The sequence below is a fragment of the Sceloporus occidentalis genome, unplaced genomic scaffold (assembly GCF_023333645.1).
Source record: "Sceloporus occidentalis isolate IW3139 unplaced genomic scaffold, rSceOcc1.0.p SCAF_1, whole genome shotgun sequence".
Classification (NCBI taxonomy): domain Eukaryota; kingdom Metazoa; phylum Chordata; class Lepidosauria; order Squamata; family Phrynosomatidae; genus Sceloporus; species Sceloporus occidentalis.
The window spans coordinates 297,104,708-297,126,288 of NW_028316981.1; the positions used below are offsets into that span (position 1 = coordinate 297,104,708).

At 44.3% G+C, this 21,581-nt stretch overlaps 1 protein-coding gene across 1 annotated transcript; it reads right to left on the reverse strand.

Annotated features, from left to right (window-relative positions):
• Positions 1–1,825: 1,825 nt before the first annotated feature.
• Positions 1,826–21,183, reverse strand: DNAJC21 (DnaJ heat shock protein family (Hsp40) member C21). Its single transcript, XM_089496710.1, has 12 exons — positions 20,967–21,183; positions 17,606–17,699; positions 16,774–16,897; positions 14,314–14,436; positions 13,695–13,999; positions 10,653–10,807; positions 8,868–8,955; positions 8,363–8,521; positions 6,928–6,967; positions 5,134–5,375; positions 4,539–4,617; positions 1,826–2,361 (listed from the first exon to the last, which is right to left on the reverse strand). Exons 1-12 carry the CDS (start codon positions 21,061–21,063, stop codon positions 2,194–2,196), a joined length of 1,674 nt encoding a protein of 557 aa, XP_089352836.1. The 5' UTR covers positions 21,064–21,183; the 3' UTR covers positions 1,826–2,193.
• Between the last annotated feature and the right edge of the window lie 398 nt (positions 21,184–21,581).

Sequence of the window (21,581 nt, forward strand, 5' to 3'; positions counted from 1 at the left end):
ATTAAAAAAATAATTTTTCAATATTTAAATTTAAAAGAAACCTGGGGCCGATCCCTTTTCCTCCCATTGAGCCTCATCCCACTTAGACCATCTCTTCAGTGTTTTAAAGGGAAGCAGGCAAATGCCACAGCCCATTTCTGCCCAAAAGCAGATGTTTCAGGAGCAGTGGTGTCCCCCCTGCTTTAGGGTATCACCTGGTGTGGCCTATATCTCCCGCACTACCTAGTGATGCCACTACCTACTACACATGTCCCTACTGCCAATCTACCATTACCTCTATTCCAAAGTCCGCTGATAAATAAGCAGGAAGATAGTAGGGCAAATTTGTGTGGGGGCACAGATGACCACTCAAAGATACGTAAGTACAGACAGGTAAGCAACCTGTTCTTTGTGGTTTCTGTGCCTCACACAAATGAGTGACTGTAAAGCTTACTACTGGATGGTGGAGCAGATCACTGCAGAACAGAGAAAGAGCAACCAGCCCAAAACTTGGCTCGAGCCCTGCAGTCAAGCCAGTAATGTCAGATGAATGTAGGTGGCTGTGACCATCGCTGCTTTTTACATGTTAGGTAGAGAAAGACCTTGTAAAACAGCTGCAAAAAAAAAAAAAAAAAAAGCAATTGCACTTGTGGGAAGAGCTCTTAAATAAGCTGGTACTAGTTGCTTTGCTTAGCCATATGCAATTAGGATACTGTGCACTACCCACTTATAAATCAGTTGAAATGAAGCCTGATGTCCTCCATAAAAAACAAATACATTTTTGGAAGATGGAAAGGCCACAACATCTTACCTTACTTTTATGATCCTATGGTCTAATTCCCCCAGCTAGAGTAGACTCATTGAATCAATGGGATTCACATGAGAGTTGACTTACCATCCAGTAAGTGACGCAATGGGATTACTCTGGCTGTGGCTATCAGTTAGATTTAGGCCTGTAAACTGAACATATACTTTAGAAACTACCTTCTTATGGATACATGGATTGCTTTAAACATGATGGCAGAGCTCCTGCATCCCAGTATATATTTTGTAACCTTGGCCCCATACAGACAGGCCAAAATAAAGCTGCTTCAGGCCACTTTGGAGGTATGCTGTTTAAATGATTCATGTGTCCTAAGAGTCCAGAAGCTGCACCAAAGCTGTGCTCCAGTCCTTAGGACTGGATCGTGGCTTTGGCGTGGCTTCTGGACTCTTAGGATGCATGCATCATTTAAATAGCATACCTCCAAAGTGGCCCGAAGCAGCTTTATTTTGGCCTCTCTGTATGGGGCCCTTAGTAATTTGTAACTACATTGCAGAAATGCAACAAAACTCTATTGGGTAACTGCAAAGATGCACATCAAATGTTCCTGTTCTGTTCTGGCACTTCCTAGCCAGATGTGCACTGGTGAGGGCCCCAATATGTAGCCAAAATGGCACTGTCTATGCACAAGAGAGAGGTATTAGCAAGGTTAGAAGAAACCCAAGCAGTGTTGCCAATTTCCGGGGAATTAAAATCAATAAACAGGCCTGTTGGGGTGGGGGAACCCCTAAATGCAGGTCAGCTAAAGAGACACCCAGAACAATCCAGTAAGAGGTCACAGAATACTTGTTTGGAGAGGGTGTAGTGAAGTGGAGAATGTAATGGAGCAGCTGGTATTTGCACAGCAGCAAAACAAATGCCTTAACATCAGTTCCAGCAGTTAAAACCTGGGACCTGAGTCAGTTTAAACATATAAGAGTTTTCAGCATTGGAATACATGCATACCTGGGCATGGTGTGCAAGAACATAACTAAATGGCACACAACACACTCTAATAAAATAAAATAAAATAAAACTACAGTGTACAGTAAAATAATTTATTTCTTCTACCTGTACATTTTTTTCTTTACATGTTTCACAGGAGTAACATACTCTGCATGAGTAATTTGTGCTTTAGTGGAGGTGGGGAAGAGAACGTAAAACATTTGGACTCAGTGAAGTGACTGTAGATAATCACTTCTCTGGCAGTCAATTATAGGCCAAAATAAAAAATTAGTACATATTTAACATACATATTTAAATACTTTGCCACAATGCTTGTTTCTTCTGGACTCAGGTATTTTCATTCCAGTTAAATTCATTACCATAAAGTCTTTGACTCTTTGGGCTAGGAAAGTGTCTTTTGGAGTTATCCATACATATAATGGCTGTTCTTGCTTCTTCCACAAGTCCTATCTATTTCTGCGTTTTTCTTTTTTGCTTCTGCTGCTGCTCACAGTAATGTGGACACTTGGTGCTTGCGTGGCTTTTGCATGGCCTGTAGTTTTTAAATGCTCGAAGAGTTTATTCCGTGACTGGAATTCACAGTGACAGGTAACACACTGGAGGGAAGCTTCATGCTGGGAGCAGGAAGACAGAAGAAACAACCAAAAATACCAGCATTGTTAGTATTCGTACAACCGGCCTTATATGCACATTTATTTGTATCTGTATCTAGTAAAAATGCAATTGAAAATAGAAGAATCGCCCTTCTGGAGCACAGAAAAGCACAGAAAAGCTAGTCCCCGGGTCTGTTTCACGTTGGAAAATTTTTCTTTTATAATAGTTCCCAAAAGCCTCAGCCAGAATCATGCTGGCTGGTGGTTTCTAGGACTTATATTACTTTTCCCGAGCGCTGGATTAGTTGAGCAGGCAGACAACTTGAGATAGCAGGTCAGTCATTTATCCCATCTTCTAGGTGTAGATTGCGCTCAAACCTAGGGATGGCATGGAGTCAAAGCTGACAGCTGCTGGAAAAACCTACCATTCACTTAGGCTATCAGGGGCTGTAAACTGTTTATAGTTTATTGGTATGAGCACAGTGAAGTGTAGTAGTTTGAGCATAGGACTATGATTCTGGAGAGCAGAGTTCAAGTCCCTGTTCAGCCACAGAATCTCACTGGGTGATCATGGGCAACTCATACTGTCAGCCTCAGAGGATGGCAATGGCAAACACCCTCTGAAGAAATCTGCCAAGCAAACCACATGATAGCTTTGCCTTAGGGCCACCATAAGTCAGAAATGACTTGAAGGCACATAACAACAAAAACGAACACAAGATTTGTATACTAATTGACAGTTTCAAATCCTAACATCTCCAGGTACCAAGTAATGAGAAAATCTCTATACTTTAGAGACCAGCTCACCAATCAGAACAGAAAATGCTCTGCTAGTTCGACTTTCCTATGTTGTTTTCAAAGACAGCCATCACAGAGCTTCTTCAGATCAATCAATCTCAATTCAACAGACACCTGCAGTTTTCAGCCTGCTACTTCATAACATTTTCTTGTTTTTTATCTTTGAAGAATATTTTCGGTATCTGTTTCTCTATGATAAAACAACTACAGGCTCCTGTGGATTGTGGAAACTGCTCTAAGGTACACAATAAGTTTGGGTGGTGCAACAGGCTGGCTTTGCCGTAACTACCTCACACAGCTAAATACTTTAAAACACATGAAAAATTTCCCTGCAGGGTTGTGCAATGGTATGTTCAATGGTTGATATTCTGTAACGCAGTTACAGATTCATAACAAAAGAGTCATGGATACATAACTGATCTGTATTCAAAATCCACAAAGCAGCAATACCTTTATTGAGGCATCCAAAAATACAAAAAAAATAAATAAAAAAAAATCAAGATTTTGAAGCTCCACTTGGTTCTTCATCAGGTAAAGGTGTTAAAAATCACACAGGAGGAGGAGAAGAAAAAATGTTAGAGGCACAGGCCAAATTCTGTTAATATGCTGGTTTTGTTGTTGTCAGTTAAGATAGTCTGGAGGAATTTTCATGGAGGAATAGGATAGCCCTCCCTTTTGGCCATGTGCACTCTGGGAGTCAAAGAAACCCAAGAAATAAAATTTCATTTCCATTAGCAATGAAAAAAGTAACTTCCCTTGAGATCCAGGCTGTTTCTGTCCTGGGTTAGGCTACCTGCACCTTTGGCAGAGAACCCTGAATTTTTCAAGAGGTCCCTGTAATGTTGCATCTGGAAAAACCTTTTAGCTGCTGTATAGCTAAAACCTAACAAACCTATTGCTGTTTTGTAGATTTTGGATGTTATTGCATTTTGTTGTATGGCCAATACAGCTACCCCTAGATATGTTTTCTGAGCTGTATTCAGTAAGATTACATAGTATTATTGTTAAACTATGTAAATTTCACTCCAGTCCATCTTAAAAGCCAGACACTGGAATCCATTTTCCAATCAGGGCACAAGAAGGATGACATTTCAGAAGCAGGACCTGTCATGAGCCGAAATTGCAACCTTGGTCACTGGCACCCTGACTGGAAGCTGAAAGGACTTCTTTTGCCCAATTTGGTGGCTGGTTCTTAAGGTGGACTAAGGGTGTCAGGCCCAGAGACATCATTTAGTTATGGAGATGTAACTAAACAACTGATCAAGGATTCCAGTGAATATGTTTTTTAAAGGGGGCAGGATTCTGGAGGACCCCAGAACAACAAGAAACTACAATGCTGGATGCTAATTATACTACTCTGTTTAGTCAAAAAGGTTTTTATTTAAATCCTTTCCACATACCGTTGTAGGATGCTCTGAAGAAGCTCTTGTGGTAGTTTTCTTTGTATCTTTTGTTTTCTTCCCTTTAGGTTTAGTATTGCTGAAAAGACAAAGAATGCCTCTTATTCATTTGTACTTTTCTCCCCAGTGCTGAACAGAACACTGCCCACTGTTCAGCCAAAAGCAGCAAATCCTACTGCTTTTACATGTAGACAAGACTAACAGAACTCCAGAGTGAGTTATGTCTTTGTTCGGTCTTCATTTTTATAAAAGCTTTCAAATGATAAAGAACTGTACTAATAATTCTGCAGAATTATGTAACCTGCAAGATCTGAGCAGAGCTGATTAGATTAGATAGATTTAATTAAGATAGATAACATTAAGATAGATTTTTAAAAATTGAATATTGGCTGAGATCCTTTTTGAAGATTCAAGGTAAATTGGACACCTCCTTCCACAATGATCTTTAAAATAGATATGCCGGAATACTAGGTTACATCAGCATAAGTCACCAACAGGTTGCCAGCCATTTCTATCAGAAATCATACTAATATACACAGGCTTTTTTTTACCAACGGATGCTAATTTTAGTATCTTCACAAAATTAGGTATTTACCTTTTCACCTCAGATTTGGGTTCGACTTGAGATTCTCCTGCTTCTCCAGCACTTGCATCTTCTGGGTTGTGGTTTTTGGGTTCAACTTGGGGTTCTGTTTCTCCAGCACTTGCATCTTCTAGGTTATGGTTTCTGCTGACATCTGTTTCTTCAGTTGCACCATGCTCTTTGTCACTTCCACCTTGCTTTGCCTCATCAAATTGCTCCTCTGTGCTTTTGTCGCTACAAGCATCTTCCTGTATCTGAAAAAGAACAAAGAATTTATAGGAACCATGAAAACCAGAAATACAGATATGCTCACTGTAAGGCCTAAAGGGCTGCAAAGTCAATTTGCAAGATCTAGAATGATGCTACTCCAATTTATTTGGGCATAAGTACAAAGAATGAATTAAAATGGCACCCATCTGCCAAGAAAACATACTTATCAAGGGAACAGAACCCTTTCATCTGCACCTTTCTGTACTTTGTCCTCTGCTTTGGTGGATGTGGGAAGGGGCTCTCACCAGACCAAGATGATGCCAGATGAGGGGAATCCCACTGCGCAAATGTAAGTCTGCTCATATAATACTAGACATTGCTCACATTCTTTGATGTCAAAAAAGCAACGACAATTGGGGCTGGCGCTAGTCTTAGCACAGACCATTCCTGTTGAAATCAATGGCTTGGCATTTGCCATGACTAACTTAAGTCACATTTAATTCAATGGGTCTACTCTTAACGTGTGTAAGCAGATCAAACTCTTCGCAGGCCAGAGATTCCCCTCTAGTGAGCCAGAGACGTGGCTACACTATTGAATTAAACTAGTGTAGCAGTCATTTGTATCAGAGAAGCTTGGGAAGCTAGGGTCCCTAACCCTGACCATTTTTGGCCAAGAGAGGCTTTTTAGCAACAGGAAATAACTTCCTCATTATCTCCTGTTTTAAAAAAAGCCTCCCCTGGCCCTAAAATGACCTGGGAGACAAAATGGCCCAGAGGGAATTTTATTTTTATTTTTTACCCTTGGGGGTCTATGGCTTGTCTACAATTTGGAACAGAACAAAAACTGGAAAGCACATATGCACGACACAAGAATGAAAGGAGACAGAGTTCCATATGCTCTCTGATGGTCCAAAACTTTTTATTTCTTAAAAAGCCAATACCACAATAACAGTAAATGTGTTTTTTTTATTTTATAATAGCCCCTGAAGAAAGTCAATTGATCCTAAGCCCCAAATGTGTTGAGCTTTTTAAAAAATAAAAGGTTTTGGATCATCGCAGAGCACATGGGACTTTGTCTCCTTTCATTCTTTTACTGTCTGCAATTTGGCCAAGGACTAAAACTGAATCACCCCTGCAGTACTGGAAGGCAGTCTCAGCCTGACCAGACTGTACTGGACCTTCAAGTAAATTCTGGAATTTTCCCAGAACTGAAAGGCAACTCTGCTCCCAATCTTAGCTAAGTAGCTGTTTCCCCATTGCTATGTGCAAATGTGACTTGCAGCTAGGAAACACCTTGACACCCAGCACTAAGTTCAAATAGAACTATCATTTTAGAGTGGATGCAGCCACTGCTCTACAGAAGGCTACTCATAGTGGTGGTCAATGGGTTGGCGTTGACCCATGGGCCATCAATGATGGTCCCTGGAGAATTTTCAGAGAAGAAAGGAACGACTGTAGCCAATGGGCAGAAATATGGTACTGGTCCCTGTCACATCAGGGAAAGGTCATGCTGGTTTGCCCATATCAGCTACCTTAAGAAACAATGAATTAGAAAACAAAACCATGCAAATGATTCCATTTCTCATAAAAACTTACCACCGTTGATTTTTGTTTCTTTTTTTGTTTCTTTGAGAGTCTGTAAGGACGAAAAGAAATGGGTTTAAGATTTCCATACCACTGATTCTAAAGTGTTTACTTTGAAAGTATTAAGCCGTATTAGAACTTAACATTTATTTATTGAATTTATATCCTGCCTTTCTGACTTATTGTAAGTCAGCTTACAATAATTTTAAAAAGATTAAGCTAAAGCATTAGTTTACAAAAGTTAAAAAGAATTTTTAAAAAATGATTTAAAACAGTTAAAAACACCAAAACGTATTTAAACTTATGGCTGCATCTGCACTGCAGAAACAATGCAGTTTGACACTGCTTTAATGGCTATGGCTCGATGCTATGGGATCCTGGGATTTGTAGTCTGTTGTAATACCAGAATTTTCTGACAGAGAAGGCTGAGTATCTCACAAAACTGCAAATCCTAGGCTTCCATTAGCACTGAGCCATGTATGAGTCAAACTGCATTAATTCTGCAATGCAGATACAGTTATAAGAAATGTAGAAAAAAAATTCATAAGAAATGCTAATTTCACATACATTTGCTCTTATGTACCTGCAGGTACCGTAGTGGCCACAACAATATAGCAACTGCAAGTACATTTCTAAACCCTTTATCAGTGAACTAGCACCACCTAAGCAGTTTACAGTGCAATCCAATTGCCCCCAACAAGCTGGGTACTCATTTTACCAATTTACAAAAGGATGGAAGGCTGAGTCAACTTGGAGCTCTCTAGGATCAAACTCACAACACTGTGGCTGCAGTATCAGCATTTAAACACTGCACCACCAAGGCTCCTTATAAGTGAAGAACAAGTAAGTGATGAGACACACATTTACAACCACAGGTGACCAGGCAGCATCAGGTGCAGCTTTCTAATGTATGTCCACTGGATATCTATAGACAAGGGACCTGGAACCTCTCATGGGCCAAGCACAGTCCAGAGAAGTTGCCTTTCTGGTCTACCACCTCTTCTCTTTCATCACTGATCTCAAGCAAGAGCAGGGATCTGGTTTTGCACGAGGGAAGGGGATGGGAATCCAGGTAGAAGCCATGATGAACATCTCCAGCCCCCAGGAGTTTTCTGGGAAAGGATGCTGCCCTGAAATTTCTTCTCCACCCATTACAGACCTTTACCTGCCCTTCAAGTATCATGAGTATCTACAAAGGAATGTACTGCATATGTTACCCTGTCTACCATATGTATCCTGACACAGTGTGAACTGTATCCTGAAAAAGGGCATGGTTTGCACACTCAACAGAGTAACTAGATCCATGGTCATACTGCATTATAAGCTTCTCCCATTTTTTGGAAAACAACTGAACATGCTTTATGGGGGAAATCTCAAAGCTGTCATCTAAAAAAAAATTCTAACTTTTCCAAGCTCTCGTTTGTTTTTTCCATATTGTAATAAATACTTTTGTTTGGGCATTTCTTCTGTCTCCTCTTCCTCTTTGCTATCCAGTCCATTCTCATCAATTGTACCAAGAGCAAACTCTTCCTCTTCTTCCTCCAGCTGCTGCCGTAACAAGGCAACCATCTCTCGGTGTTTCTTGGACTTTTCATGGTTCTTCATGCTGCACAAAGTTGGTAGGCAGAAATTAACTAAGAGTGAGCAGACAAGCAATACACTTACTGTTGCATTTTCTGAAAGGTAAGCTGACACCTTGCATTTATTTATTTAGTACCACCAATATACAGGATACTTCATAGAATAAAAGAGACCACCAACCCTGACTTGTAGGCTGCTCACTTATACAAAATTTTCTTTATTATTGACATCTGTTATTGTAGGCTACTCACTTAGGAAGAAGCCCTTTGGAAACCAAGAGGACTGGTACTGAAATGAGTGCATACAAGATGGTGGACAAAGTAGCTACTGGATAACATTTTCTTTAGAATCCAAGCAGGAAAAATACTTACGCTTTCTCAGTCTTAAAGGATTTATCACAAGCGGGGCAATAGAGGTCATCGTAGAAATCAGCATCATCACCTTCTTCACTTAATTTATCTGGAGAAAAATATTTTTAAATGGAGAAGACTCAGATTATACTTATTAAATTCCTCGAAGAGCACCAGCCCTCCCTTCAGCCACCATCTGGAAGGGGAGAGAGAGGCAGGTGAGCTCCAACTGCCTTCCTCGAAGAGGACCAGCCCTCCCTTCAGCCACCATCTGGGAGAGAGAGGCAGGCGAGCTCCACCAGGCCTGCCTGGAAGAAGCAGAGCCCTCCCTCCGGTCCATCTGCCTTGGTCCAGGCCTCAGAGGGAGAGAAGAATGCTGGACCTGATCCCCTGCCCCCTCACCATTCCCTTCTCCTTTTGTGTCATGTTTTTAGATTGTAAGCCTGCGGGCAGGGAACTGTCTGGTTAAAAATAATAATAAATGTAAGCCGCCCTGATAGCCATTAGGGCTGAAGGGCGGGATATAAATACCTAAATAAAATAAAAATAAATAAAAATACTTTTTTTTGCTTAATCTTAGGCTGGTTTACTTGAATCCTATTGCATAATGGTGATAGGTCTTACTGCAAATTATCTGTTCTTAGAACTATGGCCCACCCTAATCAATGGTGCTTACTACTGAGTGGTCACATCTAGGGTTACATTGTTAGTTTACAATCCATGAAACATTACCTTGAATTAAACAATGCTGAATTACTGCAATTCTCTTTATGTGACTCTATTAGGAGCAAAACTTGGAAAAGTAATTTCTTCAAGTCTGATTAGGAATATACCACTAGTTCAGCATCCATGAGATTATTTGACTGGTATGAATGGAGCCAAATTTATTTCACAGTTTCTTAAATAATACAAATCCCTGTTTAAATAAAAAAGAACTTTATCTGCTACCCAAGGAGAGCAGAGAGGAGTCCAGGCTCGCCTCCTATGGCTAAGAATTCCACAGCCTGGAAGCAACCACCAAAAAGGCCCTCTCACATGTCCAAATCAATCAGATCTGTGACACTAGAGATGATCAGACGGGGAAAAGGACATCCTTGTCCTGTCCGTTTCCCATCCTTATGACACGATAGCAAAAAGATTTTCATATGACGTCACGTTTATCCTGTCAGTGTCCCATCATTGAAGTGCAATTGACTGCAATCACGTGAAAGATTTTCATACGACATCACACTTATCCAGTCATTGTCCTGACATTGAAGTGGAATCATCCTGTGCTTTTGCATTAATGGGAGTTTCCACTTCAGTGACAGGATGACATGATAAAAGCGACATCTATGAAATGCTTTTGCACGACTGGGATAAGGAAAGGAAAGTGATCCTGTCCCTATCCCGCCCCCATCTGATACTCTCCAATGGTAGGTATGTGAGAATGCCCTCTTTTGAAGCTCTTCAGAGGTGTTAGCATGTGATCACAGAACACTGTCTGAGATGAGGAGAAAGGGACAGAAAACTTAATAGAAGGGAGAACAGAATGGAGTACTGTAAAAGAGCAATGAAAGACTGAACAGGGTTATTTCAAACTGAAACATTTTTGGCAGCATTTGTTAAATACGTCAAGTTATCTCAGGAACTATTTGTGTCTCAACAGGGTACAGATTTTTCAAATAAATATATTCATCCATTTATAGAACCTGCACCTTTAGTCTAGCAATTAATGAAGAAAGCTAAAGTAACCCAACAAGTCACTTTACCAAAGAGAATTTACACTTCTCCCGTGTGAGCTGTCACCTGCAAGTTCACCCTTACCATCCTGCTTTTCTTTACAGTCTAATTCCTCTTTTTCCTCTTCGTCACTGGACCCATCACCAAATTCCTTTTCGTACTGTGCTTCCATCTGCTGCAGCTCTCGCTCCAGTTCTGACATTCTAATCCAGCTCTGTTCTTTATACTGCTCGGCCAGTCTTAAAAATAAAAGGGAAGAGCAAGTGAGAAGGCTGAATTTTTGGAAACTAGTTGCTGTCAAATATTCTTACAAAGTGGTAAAAATGTACTTGAACTCTGCAGATTAGAGGTGAGGCAAAATTGATGAGCTGCATATAGTGATATATCCCTCCAAATGGAAAATGTGACATAAGGGAGAAGAGCTTTACCTTAGCCTTTACATAACATTTTGGTGCAAGCAGGGACTCTCTGCACTTGCACTTAGAGGAAGTAGTCCAAAAAGGCACAAATCAGAGAAGTTTGATCATATCTCCTCTTATTTCTAAAAACTCAGCTGCCGACCTCCCTGTTTTAATACAGTGGTATAGGTACAGCAGTGGGTCACTGAAATGGTTTTAGCTGTGGTATAGTTGTTTTAGACAAAGCAAAAACAATTTTCCCCAATAATCCTACTGGATATTTTAATTTATATTCTTGGTGTTTTACTGTTACCTTAGAAGTAAAAGCTATGATCAATAACATTCATTACAATTTTCCCTTACAGGTTGAGTATCCCTTATTCACAATTCCAAAATCCAAAATTGTCCACATGGATGACCTATGCTTTCTGATGGTTCAGTGAACCCAAACTTGATTTCATACACAAAATTATTTTAAAAATATGTATAAAATAACTTCAGGCTATGTGTATAAGATATATATGAAACATAAATGAATTTCATGTTTAGACTTGTGTCCCATCTCCAATTATTATTATTATAATTATTATTTTAATAAACAGTACAATTAAAAAATAAAAAAATTAAATTAATTGAAAAATAAAAATTAATAATAAATAAAAATAAAAAGTACATTAAAAAGTATTAAATTATTACAATATTAAAACAGATAGTTATTAAAAGAATAAAACATATTTTAAAAAGATAAAACTATATATTGAGAAAAAACTGTATCAATTTTTTAAGATGGTCCAACATCCCAGCCTGTCCTTATAGCAATTCTTTAAATGCCTGCATGAATAGGTAGGCTTTCACCTACCGGCGGAAGGCCATCAAGGAGGGAGCCATTCTGAAGGCAGTTCCAGAGTCTAGAGGCAGCCACCGAGAAGGCCCTCTCTCGCGTTCACACCAACCACGTTTGTGATGGTGTTGGAACGGAGAGAAGGGCTTCGCCAGAGAATCCCAGAGTGGGCCGGTTCATACCAGGAGAAACGGTCTGCCAAATAGTGTGGACTTGACACCATCTCCAAGGTATCTTATTATGTATATGCAAATATTTCAAAATCCAAAGAATCCAAAATCCAAAATATTTCTAGTTGCATGTATTTCAGATAAAAAAGACTCAACCTATACTGATGGAATTATTAGTTTTGCTTGTTTGTATTTACTCCCACACCACTAGTAGATCTGTAGTGCACTTGAAATTTGTATAAATGACAACTATAATAACAGAACGCCTGTAAAATATAGAGTGAATTCCTGTAAATGTATCTTTCTTAGGAAAAATTGTGGGTTTTTTTCTTGTTGGGCCTAGATTATTTGGCAGAGTAATAGGTATGAAAAGTTGAGAGAACTGTTTTAATGGACACTGGGGCAAACAACTATTTGAACGATGAAGATTCCATTCCAAAAGCATACTAGGAGCCACAGGTAAAGATATATTTGAGATTTGTACAGAATTTTGTACAGGGCTTTGAGCATCCAGGGCAATTGGAAGAATAATATATTCGGATACATCTACCCATGTTTTCTGGCATCTGCCACCCTTGTCCAAAGGTGGCAGATGCCAGAAAACATGGGTAGATATAACCCAATATATTATTCTCCCAATTGCCTTGAATGCACAAAACCCTTTGTTTGTGCTTACTGCAATTTTTAAAAAATGCTCAGAACTACCAAGATTATAAATGCACAGAGTACTTATTACTTTCCCACTGGTTACCAAATCTTTATAAGTGCATTACTCTCATGTCTAGAAGGTTGTTCCACTGAGAAAGATTTCCTGAGCTGCCAAGAGAATTCAAAAACAAGACATCCCCCAATTTGGATACAAAAGCCAAACATGTTTGGCAGTCAATCCTTATATCAGCAGTGGTGATGGGGCGGCATGCTCCAAGATGAGTCACCACAAGGAGAAGAGGCTGCATAGCTCATATGGGTCTGTCTTCCAGCACTTCAATCCTCCTTCTGCCCTAGGCCCAGCATCTGCCATCTCAGGCAGCCACTTCACACTCCATAATGCCAGGGCCAGCACTGCTAGCTGCTATATTACAGAAAGAAAAAGTATGGCCCATCAGCAGAACAACAGCAACAGCTGTTTCCATGGCAGGTCATTCATGGAATCGCGGAGGTGGAAGAGATCACAAGGGCCATCCATTCCAACCCCTCTGCCATGCAGGAACTCATAATCAAACAGCCCTAACAAATGGCCTCCAGCCTCTGCTTAAAAACCTCCAAAGAAGGAGATTCCAACATCCTCCAAGGGAGTGTCTTCCGCTGTCAAACAGATCTTACTATCAGGACGTTATTCCTAATGTTGAGGTGGAATCTCTTTTCCTCTAGTTTGAATCCATTGCTCTGGGTCCTATTCTCTGCAGCAGCAGAAAACAAGTTTGCTCTATCCTCAACATGACATCCTTTTAAATATTTAAACAGGGCTATCATATCACCTCTTAACTTTGTATTCTCCAGGATAAACATACCGAGCTCCCTAAGTCGCTTGCCAAAGGACATCCATTCCAACATATGGAAGAACTCTACATGGCCATTAGAGCATGAGCTGTACCTTTGCAGCTGAATGCACATACAATGGTTTACAGCAATGGAGTTATTAGTGAAGACAAAGAAGAGCATAATTAGACAATCACAGTAACTCTCAAGTGGCAGACTCAAACTCAATTTTTCATACTTGGCTTGTTTCAGTTTCTGCTGCCTCCGGAGTTCCTCTGCTTTCCTTGCTTTCTCGGCGTTTTGTTCCTCTAGGAGCTTCCTGTGGGCCTGCACCCGCTTGTCCCTTTTCCGGATAAAGGCCACCAACTCGCGAACCAGTTCGTTCCGCTCCTTTCTTGCTTTGTCACGGGTTTTCTTGTTCTCTTTTTCCATCGCTCGTTTCTCCCAACGGTTTGATGCCTGTCGGGTATCATACTCTTCTTTCCATGCAAAATTCTTCCGAGTGCAGAAACTCTGCCAGTATGCATAGAAACAATGGACTATCTAATAGGCAGGGTAAAGAAAGAACATGGAAGTGAGTATAGACGTTTAGGGAAAAGCAGAAGGCGGCCATGGCAAAATGGAAACTATTTTTATATATTTATATATGAGGAGCTGTTCCATATAGTACACATTGGCTAAAGAACAAGTACGGTGTAGTTTTAAGCATCAGACTATTACTCCAGGAGACCAGGGTTCGAGTCCACTGTTTAGCCATAGAAACCCAATGGATGTCCCTGGGCAAGTCAGGATCTCTCAATGGCAAGTTTTTCCCTGAATCCTCGAAAACTAACCTGTTAATCCTTTGGTTTACTTACTGTATCATAGTCACTCTGAGAGTCTCCAAAATTTGGAAACTCTTCCATGTCTTCCTCCAGTATGGATTCCTTTTCTTCCTTTGCAATCATTTCAAAGACATGACGATAAACTGTGTAAAAACCCTGAAAGAAATAATATAATTATTCCAGGAAAAAATTTTTAAAAGGAAGTTTCCATTTTGCTGACATTGTGAAGGGTCCCTAGAAGACTTACAAGTGCTCCTGGGTTTTTGACAGATCACATGAGGCTTCGAACAAGCCACTTGCCTGGTGCTTATCAAATGGCAAAGAGTGCATTGACACTGTGCAGAAAGATCAGGATGCTCAGGTTCCCCAACCCTATTCTATGGTATTACTATTACTACTACTACTACTACTACTACTACTACAATTACTGTTATTTTCATTTTTATTTGCATTCTGCTTCCCCCCCCCCCATTGATACTCAAAACAACTCACAATTTAAAAGAGCAATGCAAATTAAAAACATATAAAAGTGAACATTAAAATAGAATTAAATTATTCACAGTATTAACAGTTCAAACCTCCAGTTAAAAGAATAAAATGCAATTTTAAAAAAAGATAAAGAGCTATTACTGAACAATACAACATTTCTGTATCTATTCTACAGAAATAATACAGTGAAAACCATACAGTATTCCCATGTCCATTCTTTTAAAACTTTCTGTTTCAAAAGCCATTTGGAATGAAAAGCTTTTATTTAACTTGTCAAAGGAAAGACAACCAGGTGCCAAGTAAAGATTGCCTTGTTAGGGAAACAAGATTATCCAGCCCTTCCATTTTCCCCTTCCATCCTTAAAAAGACCTGTGGGCCCATTTTAACAAAACATGTTGCCTCTCCTCTACCAAAACAAAGACAAGCAGAATCCTGTATAAAACAGCTGTTTTCTTCTATGCCATGCATTATATTTTCTTTTGGGGAGATGCTAATGTACATTAAAGTGGTGGCTTAGTGGTTAAGATACCAATTCTGACAATTGGAAGATCAGAAGATAGGCAGTTTGAGGCCCGAGTGCTGCATGATGGGGTGACCTCCCGTCACTAGTCCCAGCTTCTGCCAACCTAGCAGTTCAAAAGTATGCAAATGCAAGTAGATAAATAGGTACCACTTTGGTGGGAAGGTAACAGCGTTCGGTGCAGTCATGCTGGCCATATGACCACTGGGGTTGTCTTCAGACAATGTTGGCTCTTCAGCTTAGTAATGGAGATGAGCACCACCCCTACAGTCGGTCACAACTAGACATTCATGTCAAGGGACTATCTTTACCTTTTTACCTTTAACACTTATGTTTTTTAAAAGCTTCTTCCTGCTCCACCCTTTGTGAAACATTAAGAAACCTATTGTGGGAGGGATCACTACAGAAAAACACAGTGCAGAAGTGCATGTGTGCAGAAGAGGGGTGCTTTGAATGTGTCTTCTTGCATAGCAGGGGGTTGGACTGGATGCCCCTTGAGGTCTCTTCCAACTCTAGGATTCTATCTCTTAATGGCTTAATAATGCAAATCAAATGATGGGATGCATTGATTAAACTAGGCAAGGGTAGAGCAGGTCCTCTCCAGATATGTTTGGACTATACCTCTTCTGAGACCCAGCCATCGTGACAAATGGGGGTTGTGGGGATTGCAGTCCAAACGCTGAATGGGAGGTTCCCCCACACTCAAACACTCCTCCAGTGATATCTGAAGAAGGCCTTTTCTCATTGCAGCTGAAACACACTGGATTTTTTTTTTAATAGGCTGAATAAACAGTTGACCATCTCAAAGCATGTGGAGCTTGTCTCTTCACTGTTTTCTGCTTTTCACTTAAGGATACAATACAGACAGGCCTATCTGTTTACCTTTACCGCTAGGGTTGTGAAGCTCATATTGGAGTCAAGACAAACAGTAACTTCTACAACCAGAGATGCTCTCCTCATAGATCTCTCAAAATTCTCATAGGTCCAGATCTCTCAGCAGCCTCCATAGATACAGATGTTCCCCACAGTATTTTTCATTATTGATATGGGGAAAACCACAAACCTTGGAGGAGAGAGACTAAATCAGATGGGTCACACGCAATCTCTAAGATGTATTCAGCCATGAAGCAATTTTTGTGCCCCTCTAAACATGGTGCTCCCCACAAGCTGCATTGTCAAATTTTAGCAGCAAACTGGAAAATTCCATTCAAAGGAAGCACATTCCTTGCTTTAAATATCTTATTTACAATTCAAAGCAAGCAAAATACTTTCTTTAAACAGGCTTTGCCTAGTTGCCATTGAAATTTGGTGGCAAGATGTGGCCCACATTGGGTCTCTGGCTGATGTAAATGTAGCAGGTCACTACTGGTGGGCCTGTTCTAGATTATTTGGCAGGGGAGGTGGCCCTCTCCTTGCTAACTCTATCACAAACACAACAGAAATTATCTTTTTGGGAGAATGACAGACTGCATCTTTGCACTACCTTCTCATCATCTCCAAAGCCAGAGTAACAAGTAGCAGTGAAGTAGCGGAGTAGATCCAGACTGTCATCTTGATACTCTCCATCCACTCCTCCTTTCAGCAGAGCTTCTCGGTGATTGTCATACCTAAATAGGAAAACATTTTTAAAAATCACATCTGAGACCAGGAAACCTTTATGCAGAATGAAAGATTTACTTCTTTTGACGCTTTTTATTATAACTAATAAAAAGAAACATCTGAAACTTCCTATTCATTATTAACCTTTCGGAGATACTGAGTCTTACTGACAACATTTGTTTCTCTTACCATCAGCCATTAATTCTTTTCAAATAAAAATAAAGTAAAATTACTAAATCGCTCTCTCTCACCCTAATCTACCTCACAAGGAGGTAATTCCCTTTAGTGGTTTAGAGTTTAGGTTCAAGAAAGCAGTGGATTGACCTGAGTATAGGTTCAACCTACAGAAAGCAAAGGTGTCAGTATCTCCATTTCACCCATGAAAAATATTTTGGTTTTGGGAATATTTTGAATTTCAGAATTCTGGATAAGGGAGACTCAACCTGTACAAAAATACAAAAATCTGCATCCGTTTCTCTTTACATCTGCATACAATCTAAGTTATTTATTGTATGCTTGCTTTCTGAATTTGAAAAAGTTATATTTTCATGTCTCAGAAAGGACCAGAAATGGACCTCCCAAATCCCAATCCAAATTTCTAAGCACTACACCATAGAGGGTCTCAGTGATTATTTCACTGGGTTTTGTCTTTAAATAGAGATACAAGACATCAGGTTTGACCAGCTACAACTTTATTGAGCTATAGCAAGCTTTACCATGCTCTTTCTTGAGGATCACTTAACACATCGTATGCTGCCTGGATCAGCTTGAACTGCTCTGCTGCTTCTTCTGCATTTTCTAGGTTCTTGTCTGCAAAGACACCAATGGCAAGATGCAATTTAATTCCACCACAAGAGCTTCATTGTCACAGAAGGAATCTGAGATCAGCATATATACTTTAAAAAACAACTTGAGTCTAAAACTGATAAACTAACCTCTTCTTACATTATTGACATATATTTCCAATGAGAAACATGAAGTTCCCAATTTTATTTATTAGAGAGTAAATCCTACTCATCCTAACAAAGTAGCAGGCAATAGTATGGGTACCAGGGGCCAATATTCCACGACGATCCCCATGGCCCACACATATCTCCACAGCAAGCCTAAATACCTCTTCTGAAGTCTCTCTCAAAATGGCAGCAGGATGTGATGTTCTGCTATCTCCTGTTGCCATTTTGAGAAGGATTGCACAGGGAAATCCTTCCTTGCACAAGAAAAACCTGTGATGGGCTCACTTTAGGGTTTCCGTAATTCAGAAATGACTTGAAGGCACACGACGACAACAACAACAACAACAACAACAACAACAACAACATGTCATAGGCTGTCATGCAACCCTTAACAGTGTAGCATGCAGAATATAAACAAATATTCTGGGGTGCTTGAGGGGGCAGGGAGAGGACTTTAATGTGTTTTCACATTTTTCTATGAAATTTGGGGCAAAAGTTGCAGCCCATTTTTGCATGGGGGATTGGGGGCTATGGAGAACTGGCAGGGAGCTTCAAGGGGCAAAAAACTGGGTTGCAGGGACAGCATGCAGTCTGCAAGCCATAAACAGTCCTCAAGTTGTTTCCAACCTACGGTGACCCTAAGGCCAATAGATCATGGGGTTTTCTTGGGGAAATTTGTTTAGTGGAGGCTGGCCACTGACGTCTTCTGAGGCTGAGAAAGTGTGACTTGCCCAAGGTCACCAAGTGGGTTTCATGGCTGAGCCAGGAATGGAACCCTGGTCTCCAGGGTTGTAGTTCAAGGCTCAATCCACTAGAGCACACTGTTAGCCTATTACCTGGGAGCAAACTCTACTGAACACAATAGGGCTTACTTGGGAGTAGGCATGCATAGGATTGCACCAGCAGATAAGGAACAAAGCTCTTTGCCATGAAATCGCAAGACATACTTTGCTCCCAGCTACTGTCATTAGACCTTATTAAGGTGATTCATTCTCAACCTATGGCAGCAGCATCCTTCCGGAGCATGGATGGCAGAGAGACCTCGGGAGAAACCCCTCTTCCTACAGAGCCCTACAGGCCCTTCAGGTATGCCACAGTTCCGATGGGGCCAGCTGGCTGCAAGGAAACAGGATTAGAAATAGATGGGGGGGGGGGGGAGGTCTTGAATTCCAGAGAGGCCGGGGGCCCTGGGGGGGAGTTCCTGAAGGCAGAGGAAGGGGGCTGCGCCGGGGGGCCCTGGGGGGCAGTTCCTGAAGGCAGAGGAAGGGGGCTGCGCCGGGGGGCCCTGGGGGGCAGTTCCTGAAGGCAGAGGAAGGGGGCTGCGCCGGGGGGCCCTGGGGGGGAGTTCCTGAAGGCAGAGGAAGGGGGCTGCGCCGGGGGGCCCTGGGGGGGGGAGTTCCTGAAGGCAGAGGAAGGGGGCTGCGCCGGGGGGCCCTGGGGGGGAGTTCCTGAAGGCAGAGGAAGGGGGCTGCGCCGGGGGGCCCTGGGGGGCAGTTCCTGAAGGCAGAGGAAGGGGGCTGCGCCGGGGGGCCCTGGGGGGGAGTTCCTGAAGGCAGAGGAAGGGGGCTGCGCCGGGGGGCCCTGGGGGGCAGTTCCTGAAGGCAGAGGAAGGGGGCTGCGCCGGGGGGCCCTGGGGGGCAGTTCCTGAAGGCAGAGGAAGGGGGCTGCGCCGGGGGGCCCTGGGGGGAGTTCCTGAAGGCAGAGGAAGGGGGCTGCGCCGGGGGGCCCTGGGGGGCAGTTCCTGAAGGCAGAGGAAGGGGGCTGCGCCGGGGGGCCCTGGGGGGCAGTTCCTGAAGGCAGAGGAAGGGGGCTGTGCCGGGGGGCCCTGGGGGGAGTTCCTGAAGGCAGAGGAAGGGGGCTGCGCCGGGGGGCCCTGGGGGGAGTTCCTGAAGGCAGAGGAAGGGGGCTGCGCCGGGGGGCCCTGGGGGGCAGTTCCTGAAGGCAGAGGAAGGGGGCTGCGCCGGGGGGCCCTGGGGGGCAGTTCCTGAAGGCAGAGGAAGGGGGCTGCGCCGGGGGGGCCCTGGGGGGAGTTCCTGAAGGCAGAGGAAGGGGGCTGCGCCGGGGGGCCCTGGGGGGCAGTTCCTGAAGGCAGAGGAAGGGGGCTGCGCCGGGGGGCCCTGGGGGGCAGTTCCTGAAGGCAGAGGAAGGGGGCTGCGCCGGGGGGCCCTGGGGGGCAGTTCCTGAAGGCAGAGGAAGGGGGCTGCGCCGGGGGGCCCTGGGGGGAGTTCCTGAAGGCAGAGGAAGGGGGCTGCGCCGGGGGGCCCTGGGGGGAGTTCCTGAAGGCAGAGGAAGGGGGCTGCGCCGGGGGGCCCTGGGGGGGAGTTCCTGAAGGCAGAGGAAGGGGGCTGCGCCGGGGGGCCCTGGGGGGCAGTTCCTGAAGGCAGAGGAAGGGGGCTGCGCCGGGGGGCCCTGGGGGGCAGTTCCTGAAGGCAGAGGAAGGGGGCTGCGCCGGGGGGCCCTGGGGGGAGTTCCTGAAGGCAGAGGAAGGGGGCTGCGCCGGGGGGCCCTGGGGGGCAGTTCCTGAAGGCAGAGGAAGGGGGCTGCGCCGGGGGGCCCTGGGGGGCAGTTCCTGAAGGCAGAGGAAGGGGGCTGTGCCGGGGGGCCCTGGGGGGAGTTCCTGAAGGCAGAGGAAGGGGGCTGCGCCGGGGGGCCCTGGGGGGAGTTCCTGAAGGCAGAGGAAGGGGGCTGCGCCGGGGGGCCCTGGGGGGCAGTTCCTGAAGGCAGAGGAAGGGGGCTGCGCCGGGGGGCCCTGGGGGGCAGTTCCTGAAGGCAGAGGAAGGGGGCTGCGCCGGGGGGCCCTGGGGGGAGTTCCTGAAGGCAGAGGAAGGGGGCTGCGCCGGGGGGCCCTGGGGGGCAGTTCCTGAAGGCAGAGGAAGGGGGCTGCGCCGGGGGGCCCTGGGGGGCAGTTCCTGAAGGCAGAGGAAGGGGGCTGCGCCGGGGGGCCCTGGGGGGCAGTTCCTGAAGGCAGAGGAAGGGGGCTGCGCCGGGGGGCCCTGGGGGGCAGTTCCTGAAGGCAGAGGAAGGGGGCTGCGCCGGGGGGCCCTGGGGGGAGTTCCTGAAGGCAGAGGAAGGGGGCTGCGCCGGGGGGCCCTGGGGGGGCCTCTGCCAACCCAGCCTTCCTTACCTGGGTGCCAGCGCAGGGCCAGCCTCCGGTGGGCTCTCTTCAGCTCCTCCTCGGAGGCGTCTCGCTTCACCCCCAGCACTTCGTAGTGGCACTTCATCCTCGGAGGAGCCCCGGGACCTCACCGCCACCGGGGAAGCAAGCAAGCAAGCAAGGAGGGGGCCGGGCGCTGCCGGGGCGGCATCCGCCTGCCTGGGGCTCCAGCCGGCGAGAGAGGGAGGAGGGGAGGGGCCGGAAGGAGCGGAGGAGGAGCCATAGGGCGGAGCGGAGCCCGGCATCCGGGAGAGGCGCCTCCTCCTCCTCCTTGGGAAGGAAGGAGGGACTGGGGCCCGGGGGCTTCGCTCTCTCCTTGGAACGTCGGGGCGCGAGGGTTCCGGAGCAGCGGGGGGTCCTTTGTTGGGATGGAACGCAGGGGAGCCGAGCGTTCCAAGAGGGAACTCAACGTTCCAGGGCGGGCAGTGACGTCACTGGGGATGAGGTCACCTGGGGCGGGATCCCATCATGACCTCATCCCACAACAGAGGCTCATAGGATCCTAGAGTTGGGAGAGACCCCAAGCGCCAGCCACTCCAGTGACTCCCCCAAAGTCTGCCCTTTAAAGAGATTTTGGACTTCAGC

Bases quoted from the DNA above. Each gene is read 5' to 3' on its own strand.
- DNAJC21 (XM_089496710.1), bottom strand. From the start codon at position 21,063: ATGAAGTGCCACTACGAAGTGCTGGGGGTGAAGCGAGACGCCTCCGAG. The intron at 14,000-14,313 runs GTAAGTAAACCA...CCTGCCTATTAG, and splicing joins CTCAGAGTGACTATGATACA to ATAGTCCATTGTTTCTATGC. The intron at 5,376-6,927 runs GTAAGTTTTTAT...GTTCTTTTTCAG, and splicing joins AGAAACAAAAATCAACGGTG to ATACAGGAAGATGCTTGTAG.